Genomic DNA, 13,323 nt, shown 5'->3' on the forward strand with positions numbered 1-13,323 from the left:
CCTTCTCCCTCCCTCCTTCATCTTCACTTCTTTCTTCCTCCCTCCCTTCCTTCTTTCCTCTCTCTCTTCTCTTCTTTGTCTCTTCCAATATAACACTTTATTTTATTTAGGTGAAACAAAGGCTTCTAGTAGTCTGCAAAATATCCCTTGGAATAGAGCAAAACTTAATACTACAACACAAAACCACATAAGGCACCAAGGTAGGTATCATATCAGTCTATTCTACTTGTCTAGAGTTGGAGGACTAAAGCAAGAATGAATTGAAGAATCCTAAGGGTTTTTAAATAGATGTGAGATTGCTTTGGAAGTTTTCAAAAATTTTAATTATATCATCTTAAATTTGTCCATTGCTTTGACTGAGGACTGCAAATACAAATAGGGAATCAAGCATTTGAATGAAGGCCCATCTAGAGTAGGGGAATTATAAGGGTACTGAAAAAATGCAGTCAGGAATATGGAAAAGTTTAGGTTCCTTAAGCCAGACAACATAGGTGGATGTGTACATATATATCCACAGAACTTAAAAGTCCTAGAGGATTAACAGTTCCTACTTAATGATTTGTTCGGTTGAATTCAATTCATCAAGGGTTTACTATGTTCTTAATAATACCATGCATTCATGAACATATAACGTGGGTATAGACCTACCTAGCAGAAATAAAGACACGCTATTATACCAACACATTTAAGTTTTTCTTGTTAATGATGGTTCAAATACAACTTCATTCCTTGTACAATACTATTGTTGCTATTACTAGTGTTTCTCAAACTTTCTGATCACAACCATTAGTGAGAAAGACATTTTACACAGCGGCCAGTACGGGCACACATATATATTTTGGTCAACATACATACCTGAACCAGTAGTTTAATCCAACACACTTTCACAGACCACTAATGTATTGTAGCCCGCAGCTTGAAAAATACACAACTTACTTCCACATCATTCAAAATCATATTCATGTTAAGAAAATCATGCATGGAAAATCCAAAACAACTCCACCTCACAATGAGTTTAACTCTATATAGAGCAGCCTTACAGAAGGAAAGAAAACATCTATTCGAGAGTGAAGAAAACAAATCATTATTCTCTATTTTGTTTTTCATGGGACTAAAACAGGAATGCAAAATATTTATGTTTAATAGAAGATTCCATTTCTTCTCACTTCCCACCCATCCACACCTCATCTTTATCTTTTTCCTTTAACTCCATTAAAACCATCATTCACCTCATTTAATCTATAAAATGAACATTTTCCATAGAAAAGTCATTCCCTAGGAAAATTATCTTCCTATCACTGATTTACTACCACTAATTATCACTATTCTACATAATTAAATTTATATGGTCTATGTTTGAAAATGTATTTCATCTATTTTTACTATGTAAAGTTTTGGAGAAAATATATCTTCAGAATTTTCCAGATTTGCTAAAATCCAAAGAAATGTCCATCACTCTCCATGATCTAAAAGCATATATCTCTTTCTCTCCTTCTTGACCTCTATCCTTTTTATGCTTCTATCAATCATCCAGTTGTGGTGGGTTGAGCAAGAAATTGCCCTTTCAGAAGTTCTCCTGTAGTTCAAAGCTTTCATCTACTTTCTCAAGAATGTCCCCTAAAATATGAATTCAAATGCAGATGAGATACAAATGAGATATGATTTTCTACCCACCTTAAAAGTATTTTGTTTTAGTTATGCTTTCTAATTAGTCTACCAGATATTTAAAAGATTTAAGTAAAAATAATAATAACATCAACTATGACAATCTGCTTTTCCAGCCTAAGATCTCACTCATGAGTCAAGTCATGAAAAATTTATCTTTCCCCCTTTTTAAATTTTCCAATCTCTACAAAACTTCTATAAATACTGAAGGAAAACAGACATTCACATTCCACCTTGACAAAGTTCCTTCTAGATACTGCATTGCACCCTGGCTTGAATATTTCTTTTTCCTTTATTTTAATCTTTCTTGGTTAGTATTCTAAGTCTTTTAGGAATCACTGCCATTCTTTTCCATAAAAACACAAGCCTATACTCCTACTGGATAATAACTGTCTTCATTTCACAAACACTCTCTACTTACTAAAAAGAAAAAGAAAATCTCTGCATAGCCACTTCCCTTTCACCTCAAAATCATATTTACCTGTGTTATTTCCTACCTATGCTACTATACATATGTAAACATATTCTGATTTTTCAACATCTGTTAAATATGTTCAATTTCCATTATTTGTTAAAGATGTTCTCCAATTCTTGAGAAGCACTTAGCCATTTCTTTTTTCCAATGATTCTCTTGAACTCATTAATTTACATTTAGAATAACTCCCTGTTTCTGTTCAAAAAAAGAAAATACAAGCCAAAGGAAGGTATTGGGTCAGCAATGTGAAACATGCATACACATGTCTGTGGTGCACCTATGAGAAGATGTGGAAATTAACGACGATGCTGTTCCTATGGTAAGGAAGGAGAAAGAGCACTGAATGATTTCAACTGGCTCTCCACATCTACTGATGTCCACTAGATAATTTTCTCATTCTCTTAGAATATTTGACAATGCAGGCATGGGAGCAAGAAAATTTATCAGTTTAGCTCTTCACAAAGAACTCAGCCAGATCCTTGCCAAACTCAGTGATTAAAAAAACAATCAAAATATGCACATCACAGCATAGTCTACCTGAGCTTTAACATCTGAAAACTATAAGGAACCTGTTGGTAAAACAGCTATAAATATAGTTCTCTTAAGGTATTTTTTATTGATGATTTTAAAACAGATCTGAGAAATTATATAGCATCTCATAGTTTGAAAAATATTACCCTACATATAATATTAAAAAGTCATAAGGTCACTGACATCATTACTTGTGTCTTACTGATGAGGCAATAAAGTTTAGAGAAATTATGCTAATGTACCTAACATCAATCAACTGGTAAATTAGATGAGAGTAGTGATTCTTTCCACAACCTCTTCCCTAATACAAATTTTATTTTTTTTTAAAGTGAAAAGCAAGGAAACTAGTAGTGTATTTCCCGAATGCAATTTATTTAATGATTTTATATCAACTGAAGAAACACACCTTGAAAGTGAGGTATTTGAAAAAGTAAGGTTTTCTTTGCCACTATTTAGTAAGATATGTAGTGAAACAGATGTGTTAAATACTAAGAGGAAAGAAAAAAATCACAAGTTTAATTTCATAACTATTCACAAATTCTCATGCTCTTAAAATAAATTAAGAGAAAGCCCAGAAGTTTCACAGAGGAAAAAATATTCCTTATAATGTTTTAGAGTAGAAGTTAACAAGCCTGCTGGGATCCTTTTAGCCCCTGCAGAGCTCAGTCTTCAACATTATTAAATGGCTGTCGCATCTGAAGTATGGTGCAACATAACTCAATAAACAACAGAAAACATATGATGCTGAATGGAGGGAGGCTTTTCGATTACCCTGCAGAATAATTCAATTTCAGGACAGGTGTTTGCATGTGATAGAACAAGATATGACTCAGGGATAAAATCACCCATGCACCCTTCCCCTGATACTTTGCAACTCCTAAGGATAATAGCATAATGCTAGATGAGAAAGTGTAAGAACAGGCAGAAACACTGAGAGCAAGTGAAGAAACAAAACTATTCATACAGAAAATTCTACAGATTTTACAGATTGAAAAAAAAAAAAAAACCTTTCCTGAAAACAAGTTTTATAAAAGTTGTTTTCTGGAGTAGACAAAATTATCTGACATTCTAATCAGGGACTGAAAATCACAGTACTAATAAAAATTAAAGACTTTTCCATGTATTTTTGGTTCACTTTTGCTGTAATTAACCTAAGACCAGGAGGAAAACTGAAGGTACTCCTTTCTCCAGTTTATATATTTAAATGAAACTTTGAATAAACATCTTAAATTAGACCTTTCACTTAAGTTAGATATTTCTACATAACAAATACAAGGTTCCCCCCCCCTCTTTCATTATTTTGTATAATACAAGTAAAACTAAATATAAGAAGTTGAAGCATATCCACTTGTGTTAAATGTATCGAAGGGTAGGACATTTCGTTAAGTTTTTTCAAAGCAAACTTAAAGTGCATTGTTTATTGGTAAAAGTGAACTACATATTCAGGACAATCTGACCAATTACCAGCAATAAATTCTAAGGGCATTAATAACTTTAGAAGACTTCTTAAAAACACATCTTCAATCTATGCCCAGGAAATACTCAAATAGTTGAATATTTCACTTTGCATCCCAAACAAATATTCCAACATGTCTTCAATGTTCCAAATATAGAAAATATGGATGAAATGTCCAAACTTTCTGCACATTTTTTGAAGTTTTTTACCCTTAAAGACTATTTTATTAAATACTTCTCTATCAATCTATAAGTCTGACTATGTAAAACCTAACTATTCATGCAGAAAAACAGATGGCAAAGACTATTCAAAATATGCAAATCTATTCATCAAAAAATTTTAAAACCAAATCACTTTTATTACCTTCATCACCAGATAGACTTTCCTTTTTTAACCAAATATTTTTATCTAACTAAAGTCAAACTTTTAAGTATAAAGTTTAGTTTTATTTAATTTGTCCTTATCCACCTTTTGATTGTTTGCTTTTGTTTTGCTTGAAGATGTCTCTATTTCAAACAAATATTGTTATAGTATAATTTTGATCTTTTTTATTAATTTTAATAATCATCATCTAAAAGACTGTTTGATTTCATGTGATGCTTGGTTGGATCAAAGTACTGATTTTATTGAGGAATTATTAAAAATGTATGCTTCTTTTAAAAAGTTATCATTATATTTATCTTACAGACAAAACTATATATTTATCATGCACAGCATGGTGCCTGATGTATACAGAAACAACTTTAAGTCTCTTGGCTTAAACCTAGCGATGGAAAGAGAACGTTATTGCACTTGCCTTACAGTTCAATGCACTGGGAACACATCTGTTTTGTGGCTTACTTGAAAGCTGAACCCCTTTGAGCTTTTCTCTTATCATTTATAAATTAACAATCTTTTTGATATATTATTTGAACTCCATTAAAAAGTTCCCCTTTTCCTTTTATAGCCAATTATATTTTTACATTTTTATATTAAAAACTTTTGTTTCGTATTGGCATGTTTTTAATTTTTGAAAACTAAAAACTCATTTTTAAATTATGACACAAAATGACATATTGAAGAATGTTTCAATTTATGACAGGAAACATTTATATTTTTTCCATAATATTTTTAAAAGTCCCTAACCTTCAAAAACATATGCAAGTTCAATTACTAACTAATTTTTACTAACTATACAGGTTCTGAATTTGAATGATAAACCTATTTTACATGTGGGCTACTGGTGAATTTCCTCAGGAGGGTGGTGCCACTTTCCTACACAAATTATAGAAAATGCTTTGTCCAGATTTTTACAACTGGTACATATATAGTTGGGTTCTTAGGTTCTTAGAACTTAGCATATCATAATATGTTCTCCCCTGCCAAACAAAACAAAACAAAAACAAACAAACAAAAATTACTGAATCAAATTATCAAGTTTGAGATAGTATCTGAATGTTTTTTCACCACACCCCTTAGAAGATCAACCTAACTCATGGAACTATTATTGCTAGCCTGTACCACCTTCAGCAGAACAGTTTTTAAAAGAAAGACAAGATTTTTTTTTTTTTATGGTCCCATTCTTCTTCTGATTTTTCAGTTTCTTAATGTCTTCCCTATAAAGTGGTGGCAGTATGTAACTTGCAGCAAGGAGAGCCAGGAGTGGAGGCAGGGAAACCTCCTGAGGCACTGCTTACTAATGTAATTCCATAAATCAACTAATGGGAGAGAAACCAGATCTGTGTGGTCTCTAATGCTGTCCCACTGAGATCAATCATGTCACCTGAACAACTTTCAGGGACTAAGAGGCTGGGGTTGCCCATGGAATAACTGTATCCCTTGAGCCATATCGAATTGGGATATTTTTTAAAAGTTAGATTTTCATGATCAGAAATCTAAGTGTGAGTGTAAACACTTTGCAAAAGACAAAGTGTTGTTATATAACTTAGGGCTATAAGGATCATCCTATATAATCACATTTTTTAAAATATCTAGGAACGTAGTACGGAGGGGCACACATTATTTGTAATAACTGCTTTTGACAATTAGTGGCTATTTTTAATATTATAAAGGGGTGATTCTATAAGCTTATTTCTAGGACAATAATGGTGCTCTTAACATTACCCTAATATAGATTAAATAGTTTCAAAAGGAATCGCAGAGTGAGGGATTAAAAAAAAAAAATTGTGGGCAAGAATCCCAACACCTGCATGTGAGTTTGTCTTAATCTCAGTTTACTCATCATGAAAGTATCTGATTATGGCTACAGTCTTTGAGATGAAAGCAAGTCAAAGGGAAGGGCACATGAGGTTTAAAGTGATAACTAAGAGTAAAAGTTATGATTATGATCCAGATATTAATTTGTGTCCTTATTTTTAAGCTAATGAATTTTAGCTATTGAATTTACACCTGAAATCCACAGATAATAACTGGATTGAGTCCCTCAGACAGCAGTCTACCCAGTGTCCAAAACACCTTCTCAGATGGTGGACTAAATTAAAGAGGGAAACCAGGGCAGCAGGCTGACTTTTCACTGACCCCAAATCATTGCTCCAGCTTTGATTCAGTCATGTAAGACCTGTCATTCTTCCCTGTGTCCACTTTCTTACAACCACAACTTGTGGTTACACATGAATTTAAGGCAGCCATGCTGTCATTGCCTCTTTAATGACCCAGACAGAATCTTAGACAATTCTGAAAGACTATCTCTTTTCTCTGCGAAATAATATTCCACTGATAATCTTAGCCTTGAAAGAACGACAGACCATGCCACCATAGGAAGGAATCTTCACTTTGGATATCTTGAGAATTCATCAAAGGGAGAAATTTGCTCCTGTCCTATCTATGCCCCACTTTTTAAAGATCAATAGAATTTTTGTACATGAGAATTTTCAAAAAGGAAAATAGAAAGGTAATATGCTATTGAAATGACTAAGAATTTTAAACACACAATAAGCTTGTGGGAACACCATCAAAAGGGAAAAAAGAAACAGTCTATGAAAAATGTTTAGACTGACACATCAGCATAGAACCTTGTGTAGAAAGCCTGTTGGTGCTCATAGCAGACTCCTCCATAGTGGTTACTTAGTACAGAAATCAGAATTATCCAATGCCCTCTTTACTATATACCCTAAATTCGGATGCATGAGTCTAGCTACAGATGGGGCCTAAAACACCAAATCTATAGTTCCATATACATTTCAAAAGGAAATAAAAATCATGTAGTACTCATCAACTGGACATTACTATGAAACTTCAGTATAAACTGAATTTATTTCCCATGGCCTTCCAGACCTAGAGAAGTTACAATAAAATAATAAAAAATAATAATTCAAAATTTGCCACCTAATATACAAATCTGTATTGTTGCTGTGATTATCTTTGCTTAAATAGCATTGCTAAGGAAAATATAATAAACCACCTGCAGTAAAGTTAAACTTTCAACATGGACATGATTTCTCTTATAAGAAGGAATTAGTGCTATATTTTAATGCAATTGATCATAATTGATAATGATATCCACTTAGTACCATTATTTTTTCAGAATCCCAAAGTGCTATCTGCCTTGACTTATGAAAGTTTTTAAAAATCTGTATCTTCTTTGTATTCAGATCAGCAACAAATATCAGCCCCCCTTATCTTTATCATTAAAAAAAAATCACATCACAGTTATTCATAGAGAAAACTTCTCTAAATAGTGTTCACAATTTCTAAAAGAATGTATGGGGACTATTTTTACCATAACTCAGGAGACCCACTCTTACCCTACCATCCAGTGCATAAAATGCTGCCAAATTCTAAATCCAATGCCTAGATGTTTACATGAACATCTAACATTATATTCTTAAAATTTTTATCAAGGGACTCTGATTACTTGTCCATATTTTTTTAATATAACACCAAAACATTTATCTATAATTTCCCATTTTTGCTCGTTTTTCTTTTGATCAGGATAATATATGCAATTTTTGTCAAACACATCCATGTCTATTAATCATAATTAAAAGCCTAATTGAACAATTACTTATGTGGTCCTTTGTAAAATGACTGCTTTTAAGAACACATTGGTAAAAGAAACTATCATTTATCATATAAGGTAGCAACCAAAACTTCGCTTGGTGTATAGGGCAATTTTGTAACCATAAAGTGATTACTTTGTCAATTGCAGAACCCAAGGAAAATACTTTGTTTCCTTTTGTAGCCGAGTTTTAGGAATCATTCATTTCTGAAACTATGTAAGATTTTTAAAAATAAAATCTCTATCACCTGCCCCAAAATGAACCAATGGCATCCCTTTATTCTAAATCATATCTCCTTAAAAACTGAGGGTGACCATCAGCTTTTTATACTATTTCTGCTTTCTTTAAAAATACCAGAGAGACAAAAAACAAAACAAAAAAAAAAACAGAAATAATCTTTGCTGTTCAGGAGAGAAACTGTTCTGTAAGAGGGCAAAACATTCCTTTTTGACTCCAGGTATTTTGGCTTCAGTGAAAAATAAATATATAAATGCTTGTGTGCCACAAACCGTGTGCTCACTGTTGCAATTGGGCCACTAGTAAGTCTTTCTTAGCCAATGAACATATAGGATGTGATGTGTCCAATTCTTTGGGCAGAGATTTTTTTTTTTTCTTTTAATAAGGAAGAGAGGGAGCATTTCAAATCAGCCAGGTAAAATACTGACCATATTGCATCTGAAACTTATGATTTTTTAGACCAATTGCATTCTCCCCCCCTTCCAAGATAAAAAGGAGGGGCACCCTCTCTAGCAGAAGGGCGGTAACACGCGAAGTACTGCTGGGGCGGGTGGTGGAGAGGCCGTGCCCTCCGCAAACCACCTACAACTGTATCTCACAACGTGAATGAAGCTTCAGAAAAGGGGCACTGCATCTGGAAGCCAGACAAGAAGCCCTGCAGGGGAGAGGAGAGGGGAGTAAGGAGGGAAGGGGAGACACTGGGAAACAAGAAATCATCTCCTCTGACCTCTAGTGAAGTGCCAGGTTTTTTCTTTAGCTCTTCACATTTTCTAAATTTGCAGATCTGGTGTCCCGTTTTGCGGTTCCTGCAACTGCTACAGACGCCACAGTTGATGAGCCTCTTGCAGGGCACGCAGACCCCACACCTTTTCCTCTTCTTCTTGGCCGGGTTGGCTCCGCCAGCTCCCCCTGAGGAGGACGAGGAGGAGGAGGAATGATTCTGCGGGCAGTCTGCCAGATTGGCAATTTGAAACGCACTGTCTGTGACGGCTGCTGAGGCTGCTGCGGGGGAGTGAAGGGCTGTCATGACGATGACCCCTGGAGGTAATGAGATGCCCCCTAAAGCCGGGATAGCGGAAAAAGTCCCCACGCGCTCGGGGAGATTCATTATCTCTGCTTCAGCAGCGCCGCATTTGAGCTTGTTCATGCATTCCCCCGCCAAAGGTCTGCAGTGTTCAGGGGATAAGGTGGAGAGGAAATTAGTATTTGCCATTTGCAACGACGGCTCTGGCGGGCAGCCAGCTTTCCCCAGCCTCTGGGAGTCGTTTCGGTGGTGCATGCTGGTCCTGCTGCCGCCGCCGCCGCCNGAGGGGAAAGTGGGTCCGGGTGGGGAGAGCAAGGTGAGGGCTGCTTTATTCCTCTCTGGGGCGCATTTCCACAGACGGTGAATTCCCAGGCAGCGTCTTCTTTTGCATTATCCTCCAACTGTTACAACTAAAATAAAGAAAGTCATTCCAACGAGCTGCACGAGGAAAAAGATTAAAAATAAATAAACAGCCTCCCTCATACCCCACCGCAGACACCAAAGGCTCCCACATTCTTCTGTCAGGTCGTTTGCATAACAATCATTGAGACGTGACCCCCCATTTCTACCCCCGCAACACTCCCAACCCCTGCTCCCTCCCTCCCCACAGCAAACCACAGCTCCTCCCCCCTATTCTTGTAACCCTCCTGAGAAAATGTATTAATAGCCAGAATACCCAGGGAAAGTGGGAAGACCGGGGTGACAAATGCCGAGGGAAAAGGGCAATTGGAGTGCTAAAGACATGCAAATCAGGGGTGGGAGGGCGATACTACCTATAAGCAGAGGGCATTTAAACATTATGAAATGTGTGAACAAGTGCTGCCTGGGCATGCAAATGCTGTAAAGTAGAAAACAGCAATGGCCCTATGAGGAAAATGAACAGGAAATTAGCAAATGAAGTACTGAGAAAGTCTACAATACATCCGAGTATAAACTGTAAGCAAACACAATACAACTGAGAGCTAAGAGACTGCCCACATACAATCTGAACTAAAGAGGCAGGGAAAAAAGAACTACCAGCTGCCACAGTGTCCTTCTGTGTCTGCGGTCATTAGTTTGAATCCCAGCACAGCTGGCTCTGTTAGGGTCTTAATTCAATGGACCAAGGACAGGTCTCAATTGTACAAGCCATTTGGTGGTGGGGCTTGGTGGGGGTAAAAGGGTGGTGTTTTACTTGTTTAAAAGAAAGGAAGAAAAGAAAGATGGACTAGATAAAATTAAAAAAAAAAATACAAGCAATGTCACAGGCTTTTAACCAAGTGTCTGCAGCTTCTGTAAGAATATTCCCAATCATACCTAATGGAGATTGCTGTCTCTTCCCAAGACAAGAGGAAAGCATGGGACTTTTTTTTTCCCCCTTAATGATCTCTCACCATCACTGATTTTTACATTGAGTAAAAGGGAGGGGGTCCCTTGAGGTGTTGTTTACCCAAAGAAATAACCATTTAAATGATTTTTCCCCTTTTGCTCTTTTTGAGAGGAAAGTTTAATGTTAACTGGGTATTTGCATTCATCTCTCTGGTTACAGGCCATTATTATGCTTTAGGAAGCGGTATTTTAGTTGTTTATTACAGAGGAAGAAGTACATCACAGCCTTTTAAGAAGTAGAGCAAGGACATAAAGTGTATATTCACCTAAAAACCAGTTTCTTTGTTTCCAGATATTTTTTGCCAGAATATCTTTTTGTGACATCTTTTGAAGACCACAGATTGCTCTAGAATGTAGAGTTCAGAAAATTCTAAATGGGGGCCTAGTAGTCTGAGTCTCAAATATTCAGAGTTTAAAATGGATATCAATTATAGTAATTATGCTTATAATTAGATTAATGAACCATTTATGCCCAAACTCCAAGTGCAAAAACTTCAAGACCTACTGATGAGGTGCCCTAAAAAAGAGGGGTTTATGTAAACAAATCCCTATTAGGCAAAGTAAATCAAGATAAGGAACCTCACCCCAGGCTGGATTAGAAGCTAGCAGGCATCTTTCAATCACAGCAAGTCCCTAATCACTCAGGAACCTCCTCTGTGGTTTCACATTAGGGGAAACTGCTCCCTTCTGAGGTCTGATGGCAATACAAAGGGTGCCCCCAAAATGCTCCTGGCTAAATATTCTTGATGCTTGGAAGGGGGTGGGGGAAGACACAGCAAGAATATGCATATAGCTTCAGTTTCTGTGAATCACATTGTAACTGCAAGACCATAATAACTGCTACTCAGTTAAAAACTAGTTATGCCAACCATGCAATAGATATCATCACACTGAGTGGAGGGAAATTTTTCAACATTTCAATCTTTTGACCTTGTTCCAAAAAAAGAAAGAAAAAAAAAAAAAAGGAAAGAAAGAATTTAGTGTCCCCTTTTTAGAGTCAAGAGTGGTGTTTCCAAACAGAAGCTCTCCTTGCTTTTCTGATTGCCATCACCTCCCCCCTTCCCACCTCAAGGTTTAATGCCACCAGAATCTGTAAAAAATGATTGTGCCCAGTATCCAGGTCATTATTGTTTAATCAATGCATCTCTGGAGCATGAAAAAGGTACCTAAGCCACAGCTATTGTTTGCATTTTATTTAAAAACAAAATAAAACACACAGAAATAACTATAGTTCTATACCAAAGCTAAATTAGACACACATACTTCATGATCCTGTTTTGCCTTTAAACAATATGACTGTACATGCCTAAGATTGTATGACTGGTCTACCAGAGACATAGAGATCAAAGGTCATATTTAACATTCAGGAGGAGGGGCGGGTGCAGATTAATTAATAAATTAATACAGCCACGGTTTTTAACTGCTGGAGTCCAGCATTAATAATCTACTTTTACAATCCCAACGGACAGCAAACATTTAAGAGAAAAAAGCCAGAGAAAGAGAAAGAACAATCACTTACCAGTCTCTTTTTATTTGGGGAGCCTTAGAATTTGCAGACGCTGCCAGTCTGCCTTTAATTAGTTGCACATCACCCCTAACACAAAGAAACACAAATCCAGATGTGTCTTGGCAGCTCCCAATTACAACTTTAATACTTGTAAACAAACTGTTGGGGAGGGGGGTAAATAAATATGCGGATCAAAAAAAAATACCTGTAAATGGCTTTTTTTTTCTTGTTGCAGAGAGAAGGAGGAGGAGATGGTGTTAGTGGTGGGGGTGGAAGGAGGAGGAGGTGGGGGGAGAGGAAAGAGCCGAGTGTGAGTGTATGTGTGAGAGCGCGGGGCTGTTGTCGGTGGTCTCTCCTCTCCCAGCGCGTTGCTCTCCGTCCGTCTCCAGTCGCTGTGTGCGAGGGAGGGAGGGAGCCGGGGAGTCTCTCCTCTCTCTCTCCCTCTCTCTCTCTTTCTCACCCTCCCCCCTCTCGCTCTGTTTGTGTGTGTGCGCGTGTGTGTGGTTGCTGGGGGAGGGGAGCGGAGAGAAAGGCGAGGGAGGAGGTGTGGAGGCTGGGGGCGGGGGCGCGGGGGGGCGCGATTGGCGCCGAGGTGAGGAGGACGCTGGGACGTGGACACCTACTGATGATTGGCTGCAAATTACACGGGGAACAAGAGGCGCACGCGGGCCAGCGCTCCTTTTCACAAATCCTCTCCTCGGCAGAGGAGCCACGTTTCCCTGCTCGCCTGCCGATCGCCCTCCCTCCTCGCGCCCGGCTCCCGGGCTCCGCCGCCGAGCACACAGGGCTGTTGATTATTTTCTTTTGCTCTCGGAGATAATTGTTTGGAAGGGATGGAAAGAGGGCGTTTCCGCCACTCTCTCTCTCCCTCTCCCTCTCTCTCTCTTTCTGCGGGTGGGGGGTGTGTGTGCGTGTGCGGGTGTGTGTGTAAATAAACTTGTCTGGGTTTTCTGGCTGGGCTGAGAAGAGCTTTGCAAGAAAGAGAGAAAAGGTCGTGTGGGTTGGAAGAATGCTCTTAGTTTGCACCCTACCGCAGGCTTCTAAATCATTTCCCCGGTGTTC

The 13,323-nt window shown here is 37.5% G+C and overlaps 1 protein-coding gene across 3 annotated transcripts in view; it reads right to left on the reverse strand.

Moving 5' to 3' along the window:
* Cxxc4 (CXXC finger protein 4) overlaps positions 1-12,764 on the reverse strand; it is a 28,238-nt gene extending 15,474 nt beyond the window's left edge. Inside the window, exons 1-3 of one of the 3 annotated variants that reach the window (XM_048813681.1) lie at positions 12,467-12,764; positions 12,274-12,348; positions 9,090-9,796 (exon numbers count right to left, since the gene is read on the reverse strand). In XM_048813681.1, the coding sequence (XP_048669638.1) occupies positions 9,090-9,641 (552 nt within the window). In that variant the 5' untranslated portion in view covers positions 9,642-9,796; positions 12,274-12,348; positions 12,467-12,764. The other 2 variants (XM_048813683.1, XM_048813682.1) reach the window with 2 other exon arrangements.
* Positions 12,765-13,323: the final 559 nt, after the last annotated feature.

The sequence above is a fragment of the Marmota marmota genome, unplaced genomic scaffold, assembly GCF_001458135.2.
Source record: "Marmota marmota marmota unplaced genomic scaffold, marMar, whole genome shotgun sequence".
Lineage (NCBI taxonomy): Eukaryota > Metazoa > Chordata > Mammalia > Rodentia > Sciuridae > Marmota > Marmota marmota.